Source organism: Erinaceus europaeus, chromosome 3, assembly GCF_950295315.1.
Source record: "Erinaceus europaeus chromosome 3, mEriEur2.1, whole genome shotgun sequence".
In the NCBI taxonomy this organism is placed as follows: Eukaryota; Metazoa; Chordata; class Mammalia; order Eulipotyphla; family Erinaceidae; genus Erinaceus; species Erinaceus europaeus.
In genome coordinates this window covers 98,119,587-98,141,964 of record NC_080164.1, presented here as the reverse complement: position 1 = coordinate 98,141,964, position 22,378 = coordinate 98,119,587, and the positions used below count along the sequence as shown (strand labels likewise).

The following is a 22,378-nucleotide window of genomic DNA, read 5'->3' as shown; positions in this document are numbered from 1 at the left end:
TATACTCAGGGAGTTGGGCTGTAGCGCAGCGGGTTAAGCGCAGGTGGCTCAAAGCACAAGGACCGGCATAAAGATCCTGGTTCGAACCCCGGCTCCCCACCTGCAGGGGAGTCGCTTCACAGGCGGAGAAGCAGGTCTGCAGGTGTCTATCTTTCTCTCCTCCTCTCTGTCTTCCCCTCCTCTCTCCATTTCTCTCTGTCCTATCCAACAACAACAACAACAATAATAACTACAACAATAAAACAACAAGGGCAACAAAAGGGAATAAATAAATAAGATAAATATAAAAAAAAGAAAATTATACTCAGTATGCTATGGGCACAACCCAATGAGGCACATGTATTTTATATCTGCTATATTCAAAGGACTCAAATAGACTGTGGGGGCACAGCTAAAATTGGTCTTGCAAATTGATCATCGACAGTTATTTGTCTTGACAATTTAAGAGAAAGTTTTAGCTCCCCTCTGCAAGTCTAGATTAATAACCAGGTTCCCATAGTTAGTGACCTCCTAGTAAAAAGAGTATGATGTCCTATAACAGTAGGACAAGCTCAAAGATGCCCACAGAAGACTGCTTTTCCTCTTTGCTCACTTTATTTCTGCAGGTTACACACACTGAGCAACTAGTTAAGATTTTGTAGGCAGATGTTAAGAGCCTGGTGAGGAAAAAAGGGGATGAATTTCTCTATGGGTTTGGGGCATTTGTTTTTTTCTAATGGAGACAACTAAGACTAGAATGTGGATATCAGGGCTGAGCCTGCGCCTAGAAGTATCTCAGGTGACAATGACTGAAAGAAAAGGGAGAGAGTGGTCTGGAGGTGACACAGTGTATAAAGCACTAGACTCTCAAGTATGAAGTCCTGAGTTCAATCCCTGGTAGCACATATACCAGAGTGATGTCTGATTCTCTCTCTCTCTCTCATTAATAAATAAAATATTTTTAAAAAGAAAAATAAAAGGGGAAAGAGTTTGGCCAGTCCTCAGTTTTTGAAAAATGCTTTTAGATGGGTGGTCCGGGACATGGCTCACTAGATAAAGCACTGGACTCTCAAGCATGAGTTTCTGAGTTTGATCCCCATCAGCATATGTACCACAATGACACATGGTTCTTTCTCTCTCCTCCTATCATTCTCATTAATTAATAAATAAAATCTTTTTAAAAAACTGCTTTTAGATGGAATCCTAGTAACATCCTTAACTTGGTGGCTAAAAGGCAGTAAATTATAAACCAGGACAAGTTGTCTAATAAACAGGAACCCAAAGTTAGAAATAAAGCAGATGAAATTAGGAGTCTTTGGGTGGGAAGAAGTTGCAGATGCTACTATGATTCTATCCTGACTTCCCTGGGCAGACGACCTCACCAATGTGTCCAGGAACCTCATCTCTCCAGTGCCCTGCCCCACTAGGGAAAGACAGAAACAAGCTGGGGGTATGGATCCACCTGTCAACATCCATGTCCAGCAAAGAAGCAATTACAGAAGTCAGAACTCCTACCTTCTGTACCCCATAAAGAATTATGGTCCAGGGGGTTGGGCACTGGGTTAAGTGCACATAGTACAAAGCATAGGGATCACAGTTTGAGCCCACAGCTTCTCACCTGCAGGGGGGGGGGTCACTTCACAAGTGATGAAGCAGGTCTGCAGGTGTCTACCTTTCTCTCGCCCTCTTTATCCTCCCCTCCCCTCTCAATTTCTCTCTGTTCTATCCAGAAAAACAGAAAGAAAGAAAGAAAGAAAGAAAGAAAGAAAGAAAGAAAGAAAGAAAGAAAGAGAGAAAGGTCACCAGGAGCAGTGAATTCGTAGTGCAAGCACCAAGCCCCAGTGATAACCCCAGAGGGGGAAAAAAAGATTTTTTTCTCGGTCCATATTCTCAGAAGGATAAAGAATAGGAAAGTTTCCAATGGAGGGGATGGGACATGTAGCTCTGGTGGTGGGAACTGTGTGGAATTGTATACCTGTTATCTTACAGTCTTGTTAATCATTATTAAATCACTAATACATTATTTTTAAAAAGTAAAATGTTAAAAATAAAAAAAAATGCTCTTAGAGGAAGATTCATCCTCAACAGTGATCATTATCTGCCACACATAAGTAGTGTGTACGCTAATTTGAGTTCAAGCTGAAGGTTCAACAGACTGATTTTAAAATGCCACTACAAATAACATATATGTGTAAATACCTTAAAGAATTTGAAATGTTACAATGAGCAAAAAACAGGATTCAAACCCCCAGTCCCCACCTGTAGGGGGAAAGCTTTGGAAGTAGTGAAGCGGGGTTGCAGGTATCTCTCTGTTTCTCCCCTTTTATATCTCTCTCCCCAATACATAAAGATAATTTTTAAATGAAAAAAATAATTTAAAACATTCAGAATTACTGCCTCAAATAACATCTGCTCAATTACTTCCAAATAATACCTTGATTGGAATAAGAGGTTGTAGTACCACCCAGAGTAGTTCTACTCCTGTTGTCTCAACTAACTAAATTACACTCTAAATTCTTATTGCTCCCTTCCAGTGTGAATTAAGTTTATAGTATGTAATTATCAGGTACAAGGTGAAAAAAGAGAGAAGAAAAGAAATGGAAAAAAGAAAAGCTTTAACAAAATGCTCTGATACGATCTGAGATGAGGTATATAGCTCTTGGCGATCAGATTATGGTATATGGCTCTTGGTGATCAGAGCCCCTGTCACCTTCTATCTATTAGATACAACAGAAATATAAGGTAATTTGGAGTATAATAGGGACATAAAGAATCGAGAAAACCACACCTTAGAGACATCATCAAAATGAAGAATGCAAAAGGAAGCAATTTTGCTGGGTTTGTATTTTTTATTTCTGAACTTTGTGCATAAAACAATTCATCTGAGCCCTGCAGAATAGGGTCTAAAAAGTATCTTTTTTTCTCTTGAATATTTATTGAACACCATGAAGGTGTAGGGCATAACTCCAGGAGACACAGAGACATAAAATGCAAGCTCTGCCCTTCAGGAATATATAGCTGCTGGGAGGAACAAGCTAGATGTAGTTAAGATAAATAATGGGCCAAGCTGCCCATCAGGAAGAGCACTGACAACCGAGCTACACAAAGTCATGCACCCAGCACAGTCCCTAAAAGTTCTGAGGCAGCAGGGGACTGAAGAATATTAATGGGAAAGAAGGAGAAAGCATTTTGGTTAAAGTATAGGATGGAGTGAGAGCTGCAAGAAGATGGATTTTAGAATTGTCGTGGTCAGAGGGAAAGGAACAGCGTGGTTTATCTCAGGGTTTGGCAAACTAAGACTCATGGCCAAGAACCAGCCTGCTGTTTCTTAACAAGACCTGAAAACTAAGAAAGGTATCCACATTGCTAGTTAATATGGTGCCCACATTCTCCCACGTGAAATGATGCCATCAATGAGCAGTCATCCTCAGGTTAAATGTATCATTCCTTTATTTTTAGAAGGAGGTAAAGAAGAAAGGGAGAAGCAGGGGGAGAAGAGAGACACACACTGCTCTGTTCAACCAGTCCATGCAGTTCCCCCATGCCTGGTGTTGTTCATGGTATTTCCATGTGATACCAGGGCTTAAACCCAGGGCCTCACTCAGTCCATCTCCCAGTTCCTTTATTACTTTTTATTTCTTATTATATAGAGACAGAGAGAAATTGAGAGGGGGGAGATAGAGAAGGAAAAAGACAGAGACACCTGCAGCCCTGCTCCACCACTTGTGAAGCTTCCCCCCTACAGATAGGGACCATGGGCTTGAACCCAGGTCCTTGGACACTGGAATGTGTGTGCTTAACCAGATGCTCCACCACCTGATCCCTCTCTCACTTCCTTTACAATTCTTACTGATTAAAAAACAACCCAAGAAACATTTTGTGTCATGTGAAAAGTACATGAAATTCAAATTTCAAAACTAAGTATGTGCAGTGGGAAGGTGGCCATGTTCACCATGTTCACCATGTTCACCATTGTCTGTGGTTGCTCTCTCATCACAACAAAGTCAAATAGTGATAACAAAGGTCTGCCACCAGCCAAGCCTGAGATATGTATTATCCGGTTCTTCATAGAATAAATAAATAAATAAATAAAGCCACTAATTGAGTTATTTCAGGTGCAATCACTTGAATAGATAAGGAAAAGACCATATTGGACTTATGAAGCTGTAAAGTTTCAACTTCACTCTTTTATTTTATTTTATTTTTTTCATTTTCATTTTATTAGAGGATTAGTAGTTTTCAGTATGTTTTTTTTTTTACATGCATAACATGTCAATATGGTTGTTGACATACGGCTACAAAAGTAGCACATAGGGCTGGGCAGTAGTGCACCAGGTTAAGCACACATATTACAAATAAACAAGGGCAACAAAAGGGGAAAAAAAGCCTCCAGGAGCAGTGGATTTGTACTGCAGGCATCGAGCCCCAGCAATAACCCTGCAGGCAAAAAAAAAAAAGTTATGAAAGTAAAGACAGATGGGGCCAGGTGGTGATGCACCTGGCTAAGTGCACACATTACAGTGCACAAGGACCCACGTTCAAACCCCTGGTCCAAGTATTCTTCTAGCGTTTGCCCTTCTTCCGTAGCCAGTCAACAGCGTCAGGTTGAGCCTGATGTAAAGTTTCGAGACTTCCTTTGAATCTGGAGAGGTGGCAGTCGTTGACTATGTGGGTCATAGTCTGTCTGTAGCCGCAGGGGCAGTTCGGGTCATCTCTGGCTCCCCAGCGATGGAACATAGCGGCGCACCGGCCATGGCCTGTTCGATAGCGATTGAGGAGAGCCCAGTCATAACGTGCTAGGACAAAGCCGGGTTGACGCTTGCAGGGGTCTGTGATGAGGTGTTTGTTCTTTACCTCAGCTGACTGCCAACTCTGTTTCCAAGAGTCTGGAACAGAGAAGTTCAGTGTGGGCATAGGGGACCAGATTGGGTGACGAGATGTCAAGCGTTGGACAGGGTGGGCAAAGATATCCGCGTATATTGGCAGGTCAGGTCAAGCAAAGACGTGGGAAATGAACTTAGATGATGCCACATCCTGACGAATATCTGGCGGGGCCATGTTGCTAAGAACTGGCAGCCATGGAACTGGGGTGGAACGGATGGTTCCAGAAATTATCCTCATGGAGGAATATAATTTGGAATCGACCAAGTGGACATGGGGGCTACGGAACCATACTGGGGCACAGTATTCTGCAGTGCAATAGCATAATGCCAGATATGATGATCGTAGTGTGGAAGCACTCACGCCCCATGAGGAGCTGGCCAGTCTTGCAATGATGTTATTCCTCGTGCCCACCTTTGCTGCAGTTTTTATGAGATGTTCGTGAAATGACAGAGTGCGATCGAGAGTAACGCCAAGATAGACTGGCTGGGCTTCATGCCGGATTCTCCTATCGCCAAGCTGCACATTAAGCTCACGTGAGGCCGAGGCATGGTGTAGATAGAAAACAGAAGATACCGTTTTTGCAGTGCTAGGGATTAGTCGCCATTTTTTACAGTAATCAGATATCAGAGACATGTCTTTCGTGAGTGTTTCCTCGAGTATTAAAGCAGGGTTGCAGATGTCTGCCTCACTTAATCGTATATATATATTTACCAGCTCTGGTTTATGGTGGTGCGGGGGACTGAACCTAAGACTTCAGAGCCTTAGGCATGAGAGTCTCTTTGTATAACCATTATGCTATCTACTCCTGCCCTCTTTCCATCTCCCTCTCCCCTCTCAATTTATCTCTAACAAAAATAAAAATAAATTTAAAAAGATGAAAGAGAAAAGACAGGCAAAAACAGAGTACTTTAGTCAAGTGTTACTTGACTTTTATCTCCTGAGAACTGTTTTATTATTTTATTCTGCCTCCAGGGTTATCACTGGGGCTCGGTCCCTGCACTATGAATCTGCTGCTTCTGGAGGTCATTTTTTCATTTTGCTGCCTTTATATTATTGTTGTTATTATTGGACAGGACAAAGAGAAATCGAGAGACACAGGGAAGATGGAGAGGAGGAGAGAAAGACAGACACCTGCAGACCTGCTTCACCACTGGTGAAGCGACTCCCCTGCAGGTGGGGAGCCGGATCAAGGTGGCTTGAACTGGGATCCTTAACACAGGTTCCTGTGCTTCGCCATCTGAGAACTGTTTTATATGGTCTTCTTTCTTGTCAATCCTCCAAAACTTTTACCCCTTTCAACTGATGACCTTTTCTACATTTGATGAGAATTTTTTTTCCAAAGTAGCAGTTCCATCCTCCCACATGTAATCCCTAAACCCAAGAGTTCAATCTCCCTTCTGCTACACTGAGAAGAAAGTCCTATACCTGTAGTGGCTCCCTGAGATTTCAGAAGAAAGTACACACTCAAGACCATAGCACCAGATTCTATGTCTCTACTCCCAAAGTCTCACTTTACTGACCAGCTTTGGATCATGGACTACAACCACAAAACAACTTAAGGAATTATCATGGACTGAGAGGTGTCCCATACCCAAAGAAATGTCACCTACATCTTTATTTCAGGCAGTCTGTGAACACTATCTTAGTTTTAGGGCCTTTAATGTTGCATTACAACAGTAATTGTAATTAAACAGTAATTGTAATTAAAAAGTTTATTGTTTACAATAAATTTCTCAAGATAAAAAAATCATCCTGGCTCCTTCAGAGAGACTGTAGGTCCAATAAGAAGTATCTTTATAATAGAGCCATGGGGGAGATGAGACAGAGAGATGGCCACGTGAAGACAGAGTAGGGCTTCAGGTCAAGCAGTGGCACACAGAGAATACCAACAGTCTCCAGAATGTATTAGCTTCCCCCTGAATCTCTCCAGGGAGGGGAGACCTACCTGGCCCTTGACTTTAGATTCTGCCTCTAGAGCTATAAAAGAACATATTTGCTTTACTATCTAGTTTGTGGCAATTCCTTATGGACAGCCAGAGAAACTAACAGGGAGATATTTTATTTCCTAGCCCTGATGATTCTTTTTCTGTTCCTACCTAAAAAATAAATAAAAATCCAAATACTAATTGAGATGTGAAAATTGCTTCCAAATTTATTATTTCCAGTTGCCCATAATAATGTCCATTCATGCCTATCCCACACCTCATCTCTGACCCTTCTTTCAGCAGCCCTGAAGGGACTATAGCAGACAGGAAGTCTTTTCACCTGCTAGAAAGAAGACAGATTCATTCTTCCATCCCTGTTACCATTTGCCTGTATTGCCAGCTATTGCTTCTCACCTTCTGGGATTAGAACAGGAGAGCATGAAAGTTCTTACTTGACAGATATCACAAATTGTGTACCATCTATTCTTGGGCAGTGTTTGAGGACATCTTTTTCTCCCACGGGTGCCTTCTTGGGTTCAGATCTCTTCACCTCTCAGCAGAAGCTGACAGCAGCAGACACCTTGCTGAAGGTGACACACCCTTCTCTGAATCACGTTTTTTTTTCTTCTTATTCTCCCTGTCTATACTTACATAAATTTCTTTTTCCTCCCATTTTATCCCTTCCAACAGAATGCTATCAAAATGGCTGGATAAATCACGCAATGTATATTATTATAACTTATGCATACTATTTGAATCTGTGCAGTACATTATACTTTCTTCTCATACATTCTTTTTGTTTTCACTGTAGTAAGTGTTATTTTTGCTTTTTTTTTTTAATTTCACTTTGGCTGACTTTGAGGCCTCTCTTGGCAGCTATTATCTTTCTTAATTTCTTTCTTTTCTTTTCTTTTTCTTTTTTTAAAATATTTATTTATTTTCCCTTTTGTTGCCTTTTTTTTTAATTGTTGTAGTTATTGTTGTTGTTATTGATGTCGTCATTGTTAGCTAGGACAAAGAGAAACGGAGAGAGGAGAGGAAGACAGAGAGAGGGAGAGAAAGCTAGACACCTGCAGACCTGCTTCACCACCTGTGACGTGACCCCCCCTGCAGGTGGGGAGCTGGGGACTCAAACTGGAATCCTTACACCAGTCCTTGCACTTGGCACCACATGCACTTAACCCACTACGCTACCGCCCGACTACCTGCATTTGTTTTTTTTTAATATTTTATTTATTTATTTTTAAAATAATTTATTTCTTTATTGGGGAATTAATGCTTTACATTCAACAGTAAATACAATAGTTTGAACATACATAACATTCCCCAGATTCCTATTTAACAATACAACCCCCACTATTTCATTCATCATTTTTCATGGACCTGTATTCTCCCCACCCAGCCACCCACCCCAGAGTCTTTGACTTTGGTGTAATACTCCAATTCAATTTCAGGTTCGACTTGTGTTTTCTTTTCTGGTCTTGTTTTTCAACTTCGGCCTGAGAGTGAGATCATCCCATATTCATCCTTCTGTTTCTGACTTATTTCACTCAACATGATTTTTTCAAGGTCCATCCAAGATCGGCTGAAAACGGTGAAGTCACCATTTTTCACAGCTGAGTAGTATTCCATTGTGTATATATACCACAACTTGCTCAGCCACTCATCTGTTGTTGGACACCTGGGTTGCTTCCAGGTTTTGGCTATTACAAATTGTGCTGCCAAGAACATATGTGTACACAGATCTTTTTGGATGGATGTGTTGGGTTCCTTAGGATATATCCCCAGGAGGGGAATTGCAGGGTCATAGGGTAGGTCCATTTCTAGCCTTCTGAGAGTTCTCCAGACTGTTCTCCACAGAGGTTGGACCAATTGACATTCCCACCAGCAGTGCAGGAGGGTTCCTTTGAACCCACACCCTCTCCAGCATTTGATGCTGTTACCTTTTCTGATGTATGACATTCTCACAGGAGTGAAGTGATATCTCATTGTTGTCTTTATTTGCATTACTCTGACAATCAGAGACTTGGAGCATTTTTTCATGTGTTTCTCGGCCTTTTGGATCTCTTCTGTGGTGAATATTCTGTCCAAGTCCTCCCCCCATTTTTGGATGGGGTTATTTGTTGTCTTGTTGTTGAGTCTGGCAAGCTCTTTATATATATTGAATCAATTTTATTGCTTCTCCAGGAGCTAGGGACCATCAAAGACCAAAGCAATCACAGTGTAAAGGCCTCCCTGTCCCCAGTGTCAAACTTCAAGTTCTCTAATATTAAAGTCATTAATTCAGTAGATGAGAAGATGCTCCTTTCCTTTCCATAGCAGAATACTAATGAACTAAAATTATTATAAGAGAGAACTCCTGTATTTGAATAAAAATCACCTTTACAATGTCAGCTCCATTTTCCTTTGGATTATTGCATACCTAGCAGTTCTTAGATCATGAGCAATTTTACATCTATATTCAGATCTGACAGAACTCATACCAGCCTCCCGGCCCCACAGAGCTTTGGTGGAATTCTTGATAAAGTGAAATTGATAATGAACCAAAGGTCTTTTTCCACTGACTTCTACAGTGGCCAAGACCACCTTGGGTCAACTCTTAAGACTCTGTAGTCAGCTACTTAGTGAGAACACATAAGCTTTGTGTTGGCAACTGAAGTCAAAACAAGGTCTTGACTCTTCCCTCGCCTTCCAACTTCACTCCATCTCCAACCTAAGAACACACCTAGACAAGGACCCCTGCCAAAGAAAAGCTATCCCACCTGCAGCATCTGTACAAGTGAATTCAAGGGAAGTGGGTCACGGCCATAATTCACACCACCTGAACAATTCACCCCATAGACTCTACCAGTATGAGGATGTGGGTTAAAATCTCCAGCTGCCCCAAGGGAGCATCTGAAAAAGAGAGGCTTCACAAATGTGAGGTTGCTGAGGTGCTTCTCCCGCCTTTTTAAATTTCGTTACTGAGGGATTAATGTTTAATAGTCAATAGTAAATACAATAGTTTGCACATGCATAAGATTTCCCAGTTTTCCATATAACAATATAACCCCCACTAGGTCCTCTGGTGTTTCTTCTTTTTCCCTTATACTCTATTAAAAAAAAAAGAAAGAAACAAAGAAAGAAACCCTAACAAAAGGACTTTTCAAAGTTAACCCAATTACCAAATAATGTGATGATAACAGTAACTATCCATTGTCTTTTTGAACCCTAAGACAGCAGGAACCTCACATCTCCACTATAGAGCCTATATTTCCCCCAGTCCTGGAACCTTAGGATAGGGCCCACTTTCCCGCATGCCTCCCCCAATCCATATCAAATAATATTGCATCTGCCGATCACAACCTAATCAACGCAACGATTGCCACCTCAACATGCTTCAGCTTAAGACTGTGTCTAGAGACTTCACGTGTGGAATGACAGCCCTTCAGCTTCATTACTCGGGTGAGACCTTTCCTTTCATAGTATTCTCTAATTCCATCCCAGGTGGTTCACTTTCTGGCAAAGTCCTAAAACCTAGATATGGACCAGGTTTTGTGAGAGAGAGCATATGTTCACACGTATCCATAGACTTGTGCAAAATATATACCTGAAAGCAGAAGTACACTAGAGTTTGCAGTGAGTACCCCCCTAACACTTCCTCTCCACTATTCCAAGCTTTGGGTCCATGATTGCTCAACAATTTGTTTGGCTTTGTATATTAACTCTCTTTTCAGCCACCAGGTTCCAGATGCCACCAGGATGCCGGCCAGGCTTCCCTGGACTGAAGACCCCACCAATGTGCCCTGGAGCTCGGCTTCCCCAGAGACCCACCCTACTAGGGAAAGAGAGAGGCAGAAATGGGAGTATGGACCGACCAGTCAACGTCCATGTTCAGCGGGGAAGCAATTACAGAAGGCAGACCTTCCACCCTCTGCAACCCACAGTGATCCGGGGTCCATGCTCCCAGAGGGATGGAGAATAGGAAAGCTATCAGGGGAGGGGATGGGATATGGAGATTGGGTGGTGGGAATTGTGTGGAGTTGTACCCCTCCTACCCTATGATTTTGTTAATTTATCCTTTCTTAAATAAAACATAAATTAAAAAAGAAAAAGAAAGAAAGAAAGAAAGAAAGAAAGAAAGAAAGAAAGAAAGAAAGAAAGAAAGAAGAAAACGGGGCAGGGAGGTAGAACACGAGGTTAAGTGAACACAGTACTAACAGTAAGAACTGGAGCAAGGATCCTGGGTCAAGCCCCTGGCTCCCCACCTACAGAGGAGTCACTTCATAAGCAGTAAAAATGGTCTACAGGTGTCTTTCTCTCCCCCTCTCTGTCTTCCCCTCCTCTCTCAATTTCTCTCTGTCCTATCCAACAACAGCAGCTACAACAACAAATGTATGTAATGGATGCTAAGGTAGATGGCATATTGTTTATGCAAAGAGACTCATGCCTGGTGTAATCCCCAACCACCACAAGCCAGAGCTGAGCAGTGCTCTAGTAAAAAACTAAAAAATGTAAGGATGTTGGTGGTATAGTGGTGAGCATAGCTACCTTACAAAAAATATAAAATGTATGCTAATGTGATTACATCTAGTTAACCTCCTATATCAGCACATGCCAGGGGCTAAGCAGTGCTCTGGTAATAAATTACTAATAAAAATTTTTTAAAGTCTTGTTAAACCTAGAAAGATGCAAATGAGTCTAAGCTGACAAAGTGGAGCATAGTTTGTTGAGATGATGCACCCAGTTAAGATTAGGGCTCTCTGGAGAGCACTATGGAGTTTCACATGGCTGACTAAGATTTGGGAGGACTGTGCCCCAGTACAAGGCCAGAGAGGAGGCCATAGCTGACACTACAAAGTCATGTATGTCAAGTTACAGGTCTAGACCTTCTCTGAGAACAGTGGGCTCACTAAAAAGAGTATAAGCTGAGGGATAAAAGGGGGAGACCTGGGGAAGCCAAGGCCACTCAGCTCCGGGGTACATGTGTAGGAAAAAGAGATTGGTCTTTGTCCTATATCCTTCCACAAACCCCCTAAAACCCTTTGAATGTCCTAGCAGGAGAATCTTTTTTCCTTCTTAATGAATCCCAGTAAATCTTAGCTGAGTTTATGCCATGTTGACTCGGTATGTGCTCTAAGTTTCATGAGAGAGAAAGCTGTAACAAGAGGCTTTGTGCTTTCAGTCCTATCTCTGACCTCCAGGGAGGAAAGTGGGCTGGAGATTTGAGTTTAGTCACTGGAATTTAATTCCTGGCAATATATAAAATGGAGGTGCAATCTATGTATCCTGGGGCCAGAGATAACTCACCTAGCAAAGTGCTTGCTTTGCCATTCATGCAACTCAAGTTTGAGTCCATGGCTCCTATGTCAATGAGGGAGTTCTGGCAGTGTAGTCTCTGTTTCTATCTTCCTACCTGAAAAAAAAAAGTTATCCAGGAGTAATGAAATCTTGGTGATGACAAAAACCAAGCAAAATAAAGCACATACACCCCCACCCAAACACATACCACCCTGCAAAATGAGGGTCTTATACAAATAAGAAAACTATACTTCAAAAGACCTAATGTCTATGTCTAAAACAGACAGATGTTGTACTAAAATTTTTATTTTTTAAAAAAATGTTTTCCCCCTTTTGTTGCCCTTGTTGTTTATTATCATTGTTGTTGTTAGTATTGTTGATATTATTGCTGTTGTTGTTGCTGGGTAGGTCAGAGAGAGATCGAGACATGAGGGGGAGATAAAGAGGGGGAGAGAAAGACACTTGCAGAACTGCTTCACTGCCTGTGAAGCGACTCCCCTGCAGGTGGGGAGCCGGGGGCTCAAACCAGGATCCTTATGCCGGTCCTTGTGCTTCGAGCCTTATGAGCTTAACCCACTGCACCACTGCCCAGGTGGATTTTTTTTTTTTATACTATGATAGAAAAGGGGGAAATTAGGTAAGAGAAAGAGAGATAATTACGGCCTGTTCCATCATGCCATCACTCATGAAGTTTCCCTCTCATAGGTAGAGACTGAGGGCTCAAACTAGGGTTCTTATGTTTTACCAGTTGTGTCAAAGCCTACCCCCTTAGTCTCATTCAATTGAAAATTCTAGGTAGATTATTCTCTGTAGAGCCTACTCTCTCTCTCTCTCTCTCTCTCTCTCTCTCTCTCTCTCTCTCTCACACACACACACACACACACACACATACCATTTCTCCTACTCCCCACATTAGAATAAAAAGCTTCCAAAACCATATTCAAACCAAATAATAGATTTATTGGCTATTTCTGTTATACAATGAGGTCCAAACATTTCAAGACAGGACATTCTAAACCTTGCTTTGGTTCTTGTTCTGAAAGGCCAGTGTCCTGCGCAGAGGCTGACAATCAGTGGTTAACATGAGCAAACAGCTGCTGTTTCCCATTTCTATAGTTATTCATTCCATAGGCTTATAGAACTTAGTTGTTGTTGCTGTTGTTGTTGCTGTTGTTTCATAGCAGCTTCCTCTTTTCAAACTCCTTCAAAGATAGAGGACAAGAAATAAAAAGATAAAATGTCCAGCTTATAGTCATGGTCAAAGTAATTCTGAAATTTCTTTATGATCACTTGAAGACTAAAAATAACAAAAATACCAGATGAGGGTGCTTGACATAACAGCATTCAAATCAGTTTGTGTTAATCTGAATACCACCTAAGCTAGATACAGTAACTCCACCTTAATGTCTCATAAAAGCAGAAGCCAGGAGGTTCTGAATTCCTATTCTTTTTACTGCAGTATTACCAACAGGAGTCAACAAACCTGATAGTAATACCCAGACTTTTAATGCTACCTATGAACCATACTGTTTATTCCATTAATAAGGCAAAGTGTTGCTTACAATTTCTCAGAGAAACTGTAGCATAGATCTGGTTAAGATTTCAGCAAAATGTCAAGGGCCTCAGAAATATTTGAAAAGCAAACACACACAAAAAAATCATATTTCTCTAGTTGTAACAACTGGACTACACCAAACTGTATAGAAGCCTGCTGCCACTTACTGGAGTAGAATGGTAACACATGCACCCACAGTGAATTTAAGAACCTGTTCATTCCCCTCTTCCTGGACTCTTTCAAATAAAAATCACCTTCATGCCTTTACTGAGCTACTCAGACTTCTTTCAAACACTATGGCACATGGCATCATATCATTCCAAAGACAAGGTCATGCAAAGAACTAATCAGGCAAGGAAAGAATCCAATTTACTATTCCCAAGACAAGGGCCAAGAAGTGTCCCAACACAGTTTTCTCCTGCAAACACAATTTCACCATCTTTCTAGAATCTTCAAAGATTTTTGTGTCAAGACTATAACCATAATAAAAATAAAGAGGGAGGGGCTGGGTGATGTCGAATCTGGTTAAGCACACACATTACAATGCACAAGGACCCAGGTTCAAGCCCCTGATCCTCACCTACAGATGGAAAGCTTCACTAGAGGTGAAACAAAGCTACAGCTGTCTCTCTCACTCCCTATCTCCCACCCCCTCTCAATGTCTTTCTGTTTCTATCCAATAACAAGTAAAAAAGATAAAAGTATTAAAAAAATAAAAAGAGGTAGTCTTAAATGATCATCCAAATAGGCTACAAATTATTACAGATTAAGGAAGATACCAAGTGTTTTGGAATATTTTAAACTAAAATGTCCTAATAAAAAGAAAAGTAAAAATCAAATGCTTCTAAAGTTGCCCCTCCAACTGGAAACAGTAACAGTATTCCACATCAGGCTAGGAAATAAAGGCTGGAACCCTCCAGCCTCTTCCTCAGATCTCCCTCCACCAGGGCCTCTTGTGTGTTCAACTGTCAGCCCTCCTCTCTGCAAACACACTGATGGGGTCATGTTAGCTCTATCCCAAAGGCCTTCCAATGGAAATGTAAAACATATGCCTGCACCCCAAAAAGGAATTTATGGTACCTACAAATTCCAAAATACGTACTATTTTGCTACTAAAAAATAAAAAATAAACCTTCAATGCTAAAACTCCAAAGTCCCAGGTTCAATCCCCCACACCACCATAAACCAGAGCTAAGCAGTGCTCTGGTGTTTCTGTGACTCTCTCTCTGCATTTCTCTCAAAAATAAAATAAATATATTTTTTTAAAGTTTCTAATCAGAGCATTTCTCCTTGTGCTGTCCAAATGGGACATTAGAATGGATGGAGTTGCTGGAAGTTATGGTAAACAAAGAAAGCGATAATCAGATTAGGCCCAGAAGATGAAGTCACGGCTTTAGGCTCCTAGTGCTGTGATATAGGCCATTACCACAGCTCACCTTGTACATGGTGGTTCCCAACTGTGCAGGAGACATGCTGACGACAACGCCCGCGCTCTGAAGGGCAGTTATCTTCTCTTTAGCTCCTCCTTTACCTCCAGCAATGATTGCTCCAGCGTGACCCATTCTCCTGCCGGGAGGGGCCGTTAAACCAGCAATGAAGGACACCACAGGCTTGGCCTTGGGACCCTGGAGAGGTAACAGTTTCAACTTTTTTTTTAAACTTTACCTATTTTATTTAATAGGACAGAGAGAAATGGAGAGGCAAAGGGAATGGGGCGGGGAAGGGGGGTGTGGGGGGGGGAAGAGACCTGCAATACTGCATCACCGCTTGTGAAGCTTCCCCCTACAGGTGGGGACTGGGTCTTGAACCCAGGTCCTTGCATGTGGTAGTTAACACACCACCACTGGCCCCTTCTTTTAAATATTTTTTTAAATATTTATTTATTCCCTTTTGTTACCCTTGTTGTTTTATTGTTGTAGTTATTATTGTTGTAGTCATTGTTGGATAGGACAGAGAGAAATGGAGAGAGGAGGGGAAGACAGAGAGAGGGGAGAGAAAGACACCTGCAGACCTGCTTCACCGCCTGTGAAGCAACTCCCCTGCAGGTGGGGAGCCGGGGGCTTTTTCTTCATTTTTATTGGATAAAATAGAGAAAAACTGAGAGGGGAAGAGAAGATAGAGAGGGGGAGAGAGAGAGACCTGCAGACATGCTTCACTGCTTATGAAGCAACCTCCCTACAGGTAGGTGGCCAGGTCCTTATGCTTCGCTCCATGTGCACTTAACCTGATGTTAGAGCCCAGCATCCTTTAGATACTATTTAGATATTAAACTCCAATTTTATTGGCCTCTCCATCTGTTGCTGTCTATCTGAATGAAAAAGTGGTCTGAAGCAGTGAAATCACATGTATGAAGCTCTGACTTCACACAACAAAAAGAAAAATGTATTTTGTGATTTGTGTTAACGATGTATTACTATGCGTGTTTTTTTTAATTTCAGCTTGACTTTATTACTTATTAGTCCATCCTTAATAAATTTAGAGAATTAAATTAAGAGAAAATAATGTGGCCTGAAAATAGTATATATAACATAGTGAGAAATGTAAAAGCTTGAAAAAAAAATTAAGGCTGTGGCAGGAGGTAGCATAACGGTTACAGAAAGTTTCACCTGAGGCACCAAAGTTCAATCCCCTGCACCACCCTTAGCTAGAGATGAGCAGTGTTCTGATAAAGCAAACAAATGCACACTGACTTAAAATAAAGTGACTAGTTAAGATGATACCAGTATAGTCTGAACAATAGCTCTTTTTTATTATTATTATTTTTAATTTTATTTATTTTCCCTTTTGTTGCCCTTGTTTTTTATTATTGTTGTAGTTACTGATGTTGTCATTGTTGGACAGGACAGAGAGAAATGGAGAGAGAAGGGTAAGACAAAGAGGGGGAGAGAAAGACAGACACCTGCAAGACCTGCTTCACCGCCTGTGAAATGACTCCTCGGCAGGTGGGGAGCCGGGGGCTCCAACCGGGATCCTCCCGCTGGTCCTTGCACTTGGTGCCACCTGCACTTAAACTGCTGTGCTACTGCCCAACTCCCATGAACAATAGCTAACTCTTATCCCTAATCCCTATAGCTGTTCTGATCACTCTCTGGTACATGGAGAAGTCAAACAGGCCTAGGTATGACCCCCATCTGGGGTTGGGCATTTGTCCACCTACCATCATAAATTACTACCCTCTTGTGCCCATTTTCTCAAAAACAAAAGACATGCTACTCAAAAAGTTAAGCCAAAGATTAAACAGTACCTCCTGCAAGTAAGTGCCATCGTAACAATATTGGATTGTCAAAAAAAAGTCATGATACATTTCTGTATAAAAGTTGTAGCAGCAAATAGCATTACTGAGTTTTCACTCTGGGCCAAATATTGAGTGAAATCCCAAATATTTAATATAATGTCATCTGAACTGTTTAGTCTGAAATCTAATACAGTAGAAACACTCAGTAAAAACCAGCTCTATAAGACTTAACCAAGAATTATCACACATGCCAAGTAAAACAAAAGGCGTGTTTAGCTTTTCCCACTAAGTTCTAAACTCTTCAGGAAACTGAAAACTGGGGCTAAGTGCATTTTAAAACTGACTTTAGGGAGTTAGGAGGTTGCACAGCGGGTTAAGCACATGTAGCACAAAGCACAAGGACCGGCATAAGGATCCTAGTCGAACCCCCAGCTCCCCACCTGCAGGGGAGTCGCTTTACAAGTGGTGAAGCAGGTCTGCAGGTGTCTTATCTTTCTCTCCCCCTCTCTGTCTTCCCCTCCTCCATTCCTCTCTATCCTACCTAACAACAACAACAATAAAGAACAAGGGCAACAAAAGGGAAAATAAATAAATATTAAAAAAACCTGACTTTAATATAGTGCTACATCATATTAACATATTCTCTTATTCTTTTTTTTATTTATTTACTTATTTTCCCTTTTGTTGCCCTTGTGGTAATTATTGCTGTTGTTATTAATGTCATTGTTGTTGGATAGAGAAATGGAAAGAGGAGGGGAAGACAGAGAGGGGGAGAGAAAGACAGACACCTGCAGACCTGCTTCACTGCTTGTGAAGCGACTCCCCTACAGGTGGGGAGTTGGGGGCTCGAAGCAGGATCCTTACGCCAGTCCTTACGCTTTGTGCCATGTGTACTTAACCCATTGCGCCACATCCCGACTCCCTAGCACTTATTCTTTAAGTCAGTTTTTACTTAAATTCTAAAATTTGCAAAACTACCTGGATTTAAGAAGCACTAGTAACATTTTATTTTAATTTCATAATGGTCTACTTATTCTTTCCCTTACTGGTACCTACTACACAAGATCTTGAGCTAGGCACCAAGGAGAAATGTTCCCTGCTGTTCATAATACACTCTTTAGTGAGACAAACAGTGACCAGAATTTAGAGAAGGGGAAAAAAAAAAAAAGTGAACTTAAAACTACATGTCTGATGAACATGATCTGTGAAGGAAGGTGAGACGAGAGTGGAATATTATGCTAATTCTGGCCTTTATGCTACATGCAATAGAAAACTATCATGGTTCAAAGCATAAGATAACACTGACAGAATGGCAAATATTTGTCATCACAAAGGCCTGGGGGGGGGGGGGACTAAAAAAGTGTCCTTGCATGGATCCTTATGCTTAGTACATCCTTATGTGAGCTTTTGGTGGTGCACCACCCCCCCAGACCCCAAGGCCCAAGTTTTCTGAGTGACCAGCACTGAAGGTCTACCCCAGAAAGTTTTAGTTTTATATTTTCATATAAATATAAATATGTACACATATATTTCAAAGGATATACACATATCCTTTGAAAACTTAAAAGATGGGAGTCGGGCTGTAGTGCAGCGGGTTAAGCGCAGGTGGCGCAAAGCACAAGGACGGGCATAAGGATCCTGGTTCGAACCCCGGCTCCCCACCTGCAGGGGAGTCGCTTCACAGGTGGTGAAGCAGGTCTGCAGGTGTCTATCTTTCTCTCCTCCTCTCTGTCTTCCCCTCCTCTCTCCATTTCTCTCTGTCCTATCCAACAATGACAACAACAATAATAACTACAACAATAAAACAACAAGGGCAACAAAAGGGAATAAATAAATAAAATAAATATTTAAAAAAAAGAAAACTTAAAAGATGACCTCTAAAACAAAGCTGTGATAAAAATCAGGAGCAAGGAGCTATAATTTTCTAAACCCAAACTCACTGAATTATGTTGCTTCAAAAACTCAGCAGCATTTTCTTCTGCGTTGCCGCCTATTTCCCCAATCAAGATGATACCTTCTGTGGCTGGGTCATTCAGAAAGATGTCAAGGCAATCAATAAAATCCGTTCCATTAAAAGGATCACCTCCAATGCCTAAAAGGGGGGAAAAAATCAACAGCAGAAAATATAAGGATAAGTCATAAAATTTAAGGATTTCTTATACTAGTTCAACATGTTTCTCATTTTCCTAGCTCCTCTCACCAATATTTCAGTGCACCATCAGTCTTACATTCAGTACTTAAAAATCACAAAGTTCGGGCTGGGTGATGGTGCACCTGGTTGAGCACACGTAACAGTGCAAAAATGACTGGCTCCCCACTTGTGGGGGGGGCACTTAACAAGTGGTGAAGCAGGTCTGCAGGTCTCTTTCCCTCTCTATCTTCCCCTCCGCTCTCAATTTCTCTCTGTCCTATCAAAAAAAAAAAGAAAGAAAAGAAAAATGGCCATCAGGAGCAGTGGATTTGTAGTTCCAGCTCTGAGTGCCAGAGATAACCCCGGAGGCAAAAAAAAAAAAAAAAAAAGAGAGAGAGAGAATAACTATTTGAAGAAGCACACTGCAAGTTTTAAGTCCAGTCTCAATAACCTTACCCAGTGAATATGCCCTTGATAGGTACAAAAAAAAAAAAAGGCTAGTTACAAGGAATCTGATACAAACACAGGACACTAAAGAGAACTAAGTAAATGTTGTCCTTAGACTAACTGTTACTTTTTTCACTTTGAAGTTATAAGCAATTAATAAAAAGCAGGAATGACATCCTACTTTTCAATATGTAGCTGAAGAATAGAGGGATAGAGAATGGGAAAGCTATCGGGGGAGGGGGTGGGATATGGAGATTGGGTGGTGGGAATTGTGTGGAGTTGTACCCCTCCTGCCCTATGGTTTTGTTAATTAATCCTTTCTTAAATAAAAAAAATAAGAAAAAAAGGTTATGTTCCACACATAGAAAAATTCAATGACTTTCCAATACTGATTTTATGAAATTTTAATCTGAAGAAAAATATCTTAGGGCATTGCTTTATAATTTTTAATTAAAAAAAACTATTTTCAAAAGGACATTAAAAGGTATTCTGTGAGGCTGGGGAAACAACATAATGGTTATGCAAATAGCTTTCATGCATGAGGCTCTGAGTTCCTGAGTTCAATCCTCAGCAACACCATAAGCCAGAGCTGAGCAGTGCTCTGATTTTTTTTTTAAAAAAGGCACTCTATGAACTTGAAGGAACACTGAGAAATGAAACACATGCCTGGCTTTTGGGAATATCAAATTTAGTTTAAAATATAAGGGTTTAGAGACAGATAATTCACTCCGTATAGTATATGCTTTACTGTGCACAAGAGGCTGGCATTAAGCCCCCAACACCAAATGGGAGCGCCATGTAAGGAAAGCTTCATGAGCAGTGGAGAAGGGAGAGAGAGAAAGCCCAACACCAAATGGGAGCAACATGTAAGAGGAAGCTTCATGAGCAGTGCAGGAAAAGAAGGGGTAGGGGAGGGGGGGAAGAAAGAGAGAGAGAGTTTATCTGAATTAAAAGAAGGGAAAGTCTCCCAGGAACACTGGAATCGCATATGCATGAAGCTCAGGCAGACAAAAACCAAAAAGTAAGAACTATTTTACTTTCGAAAGTGGATGGCAATATGAAGAGGCAAAAAGAAGTTCTGGGGCACTCTGCCTTCCACAATCTAGGTCTTCCCACCAATAAAACTAAAATAGTATATCTTTTCATTTCAGAGGTGTTTTTGAAGGTTGTCTTGAGAATGAGCTAACTATAAAAAGAGGACTTGTATGTGTGAGGCCCTGGGTTTGATCACCAGCAACTCAAATTTTGAAAAATGTTCATCTTTCAGAGAAAAATAAATGATACTAAAAAAAAAAAAAAAATGGAGGGAGTCAGGCGGTAGCGCAGCAGGTTAAGAGCATGTGGTACAAAGTGCAAGGACCTGAGTAAGGATCATGGTTCGAGCCCCCAACTCCCCACCTGCAGGGGAGTTGCTTCACAAACGGTGAAGCAGGTCTGCAGGTGTCTGTCTTTCTCTCCCCCTCTCTGTCTTCCCCTCCTCTCTCTATTTCTCTCTGTCCTATCCAACAACAACGCCATCAATAACAACAACAATAAAAAACAACAAGGGTAACAAAAAGGAATAAATAAATATTTTTTAAAAATGAAGAAGAATGAAAACATTAATGGTGAAGAACTCAATAACTTGCGGTCCAGGAGATGGCACAGTGGCTAAGCATTGGATTCCCAACCATGAGGTCTTAAGTTCAATCCCCAACAGCACATGTACCAGAGTAATATCTAGTTCTTTCTCTCTCTCTCTCCTATCTTTGTCATGAGTAAATAAATTCTTAAAAAAAAAACAACTCAATAACTGTGAAGCACAGAATGATAAATTATAATAACAAAACGATAATTATAGAAACAAAATTCACATCCAACAACTGATGACAGGTAAAGGAACTGAGAGAGAGGCAGGGGTAGATAGCATAATGGTTATGCAAAGAGATTCTCATGCCTGTTGCTCCAAAGTCCCAGGTTCAATCCCTATCACCACCAGTAAAAAACAGAACTGAGCAGGGCTCTGGTCAAAAAGAAAAAAAAAAAAAGTTGAGGGATATGAATTCTGGGGAACACTACATTCAAGGATGAAAGTGTACAATCTGGAACAAAAAGGACAGAGCTAGAGGTATTATGCTATGTGAAATAGCAACTACCAAAGGGTTTCACTCATATATGGACTATAGATGATTAAAACAAATGGTGTGTAACAATTAAAAAATTTTTTAAAAACATGGTAACCAACTGCTGGGCTTCTGATGAGAGGTGAGGGGGCAGGCACAACCTTTGGTGAATGATGTCACTGTGTGGGTGTGAATAGAAACCTGGAATGTTATGATCTTGTAAGACATTGCCAATTACTAAAAAAAAAAAATCTATTTTTTTATAAAAAAAAAAAAGGTTGAATGGTTGGGGCAGGAGGCGGGGGGTAGACAGCATCATGGAGATATAGAAACTCTCGAGTCTTGAGGTTCCAAAGTCCCAGGTCAATCCCTGTTACCACCAAAAAACAAAACTAAGAAGGACTCTGGTTAAAAAAAAAAAAAAAAAGGTGACTGGCCACTTATTCAGAACAAGCAAGATGAGTGGTGTTTTTATACACCAAGACTCTTAAGGGGCCGGGTGGTAGCGCACCTGGTTGAGTGCACATGTTACAATGCGCAAGGACCCAGGTTCAAGTCCCCGGTCCCCACCTGCAGGGGGAAAGCTTCAGGAGTGGTGAAGCAGTGCTGCAGGTGTCTCTGTCTCTCTTCCTTTCTATCCAACCCTCCCCTCTCAATTTCTGGTTGTCTCTATCTAATAAATAAAGATAAAAAAATTTTTTTTAAAAAAAGACTCTCCAAGGGTGCTTATTTTTCAACACAAAAGTCATATCTCAGGGAGTCGGGCGGTGGCGCAGCGGGTTAAGCGCATGTGGCGCAAATCGCCAGGACCGGCATAAGGATCCCGGTTCGAGCCCCTGG

General features: G+C 41.2%; 1 protein-coding gene across 2 annotated transcripts in view; it reads right to left on the bottom strand.

The window, feature by feature from the left end:
- Positions 1-13,007: 13,007 nt before the first annotated feature.
- The window catches only part of SUCLG1 (succinate-CoA ligase GDP/ADP-forming subunit alpha), a 35,525-nt gene continuing 26,154 nt past the window's right edge, over positions 13,008-22,378 (bottom strand). For both annotated transcript variants that reach the window (XM_060187705.1, XM_060187706.1), the window contains 3 exons: positions 18,799-18,950; positions 15,060-15,248; positions 13,008-13,270 (listed from right to left, as the gene is read on the bottom strand). In XM_060187705.1, coding sequence (XP_060043688.1) covers positions 13,244-13,270; positions 15,060-15,248; positions 18,799-18,950 — 368 coding nt within the window. In that variant the 3' untranslated portion in view covers positions 13,008-13,243. The remainder of the gene's footprint in view (positions 13,271-15,059; positions 15,249-18,798; positions 18,951-22,378) is intronic.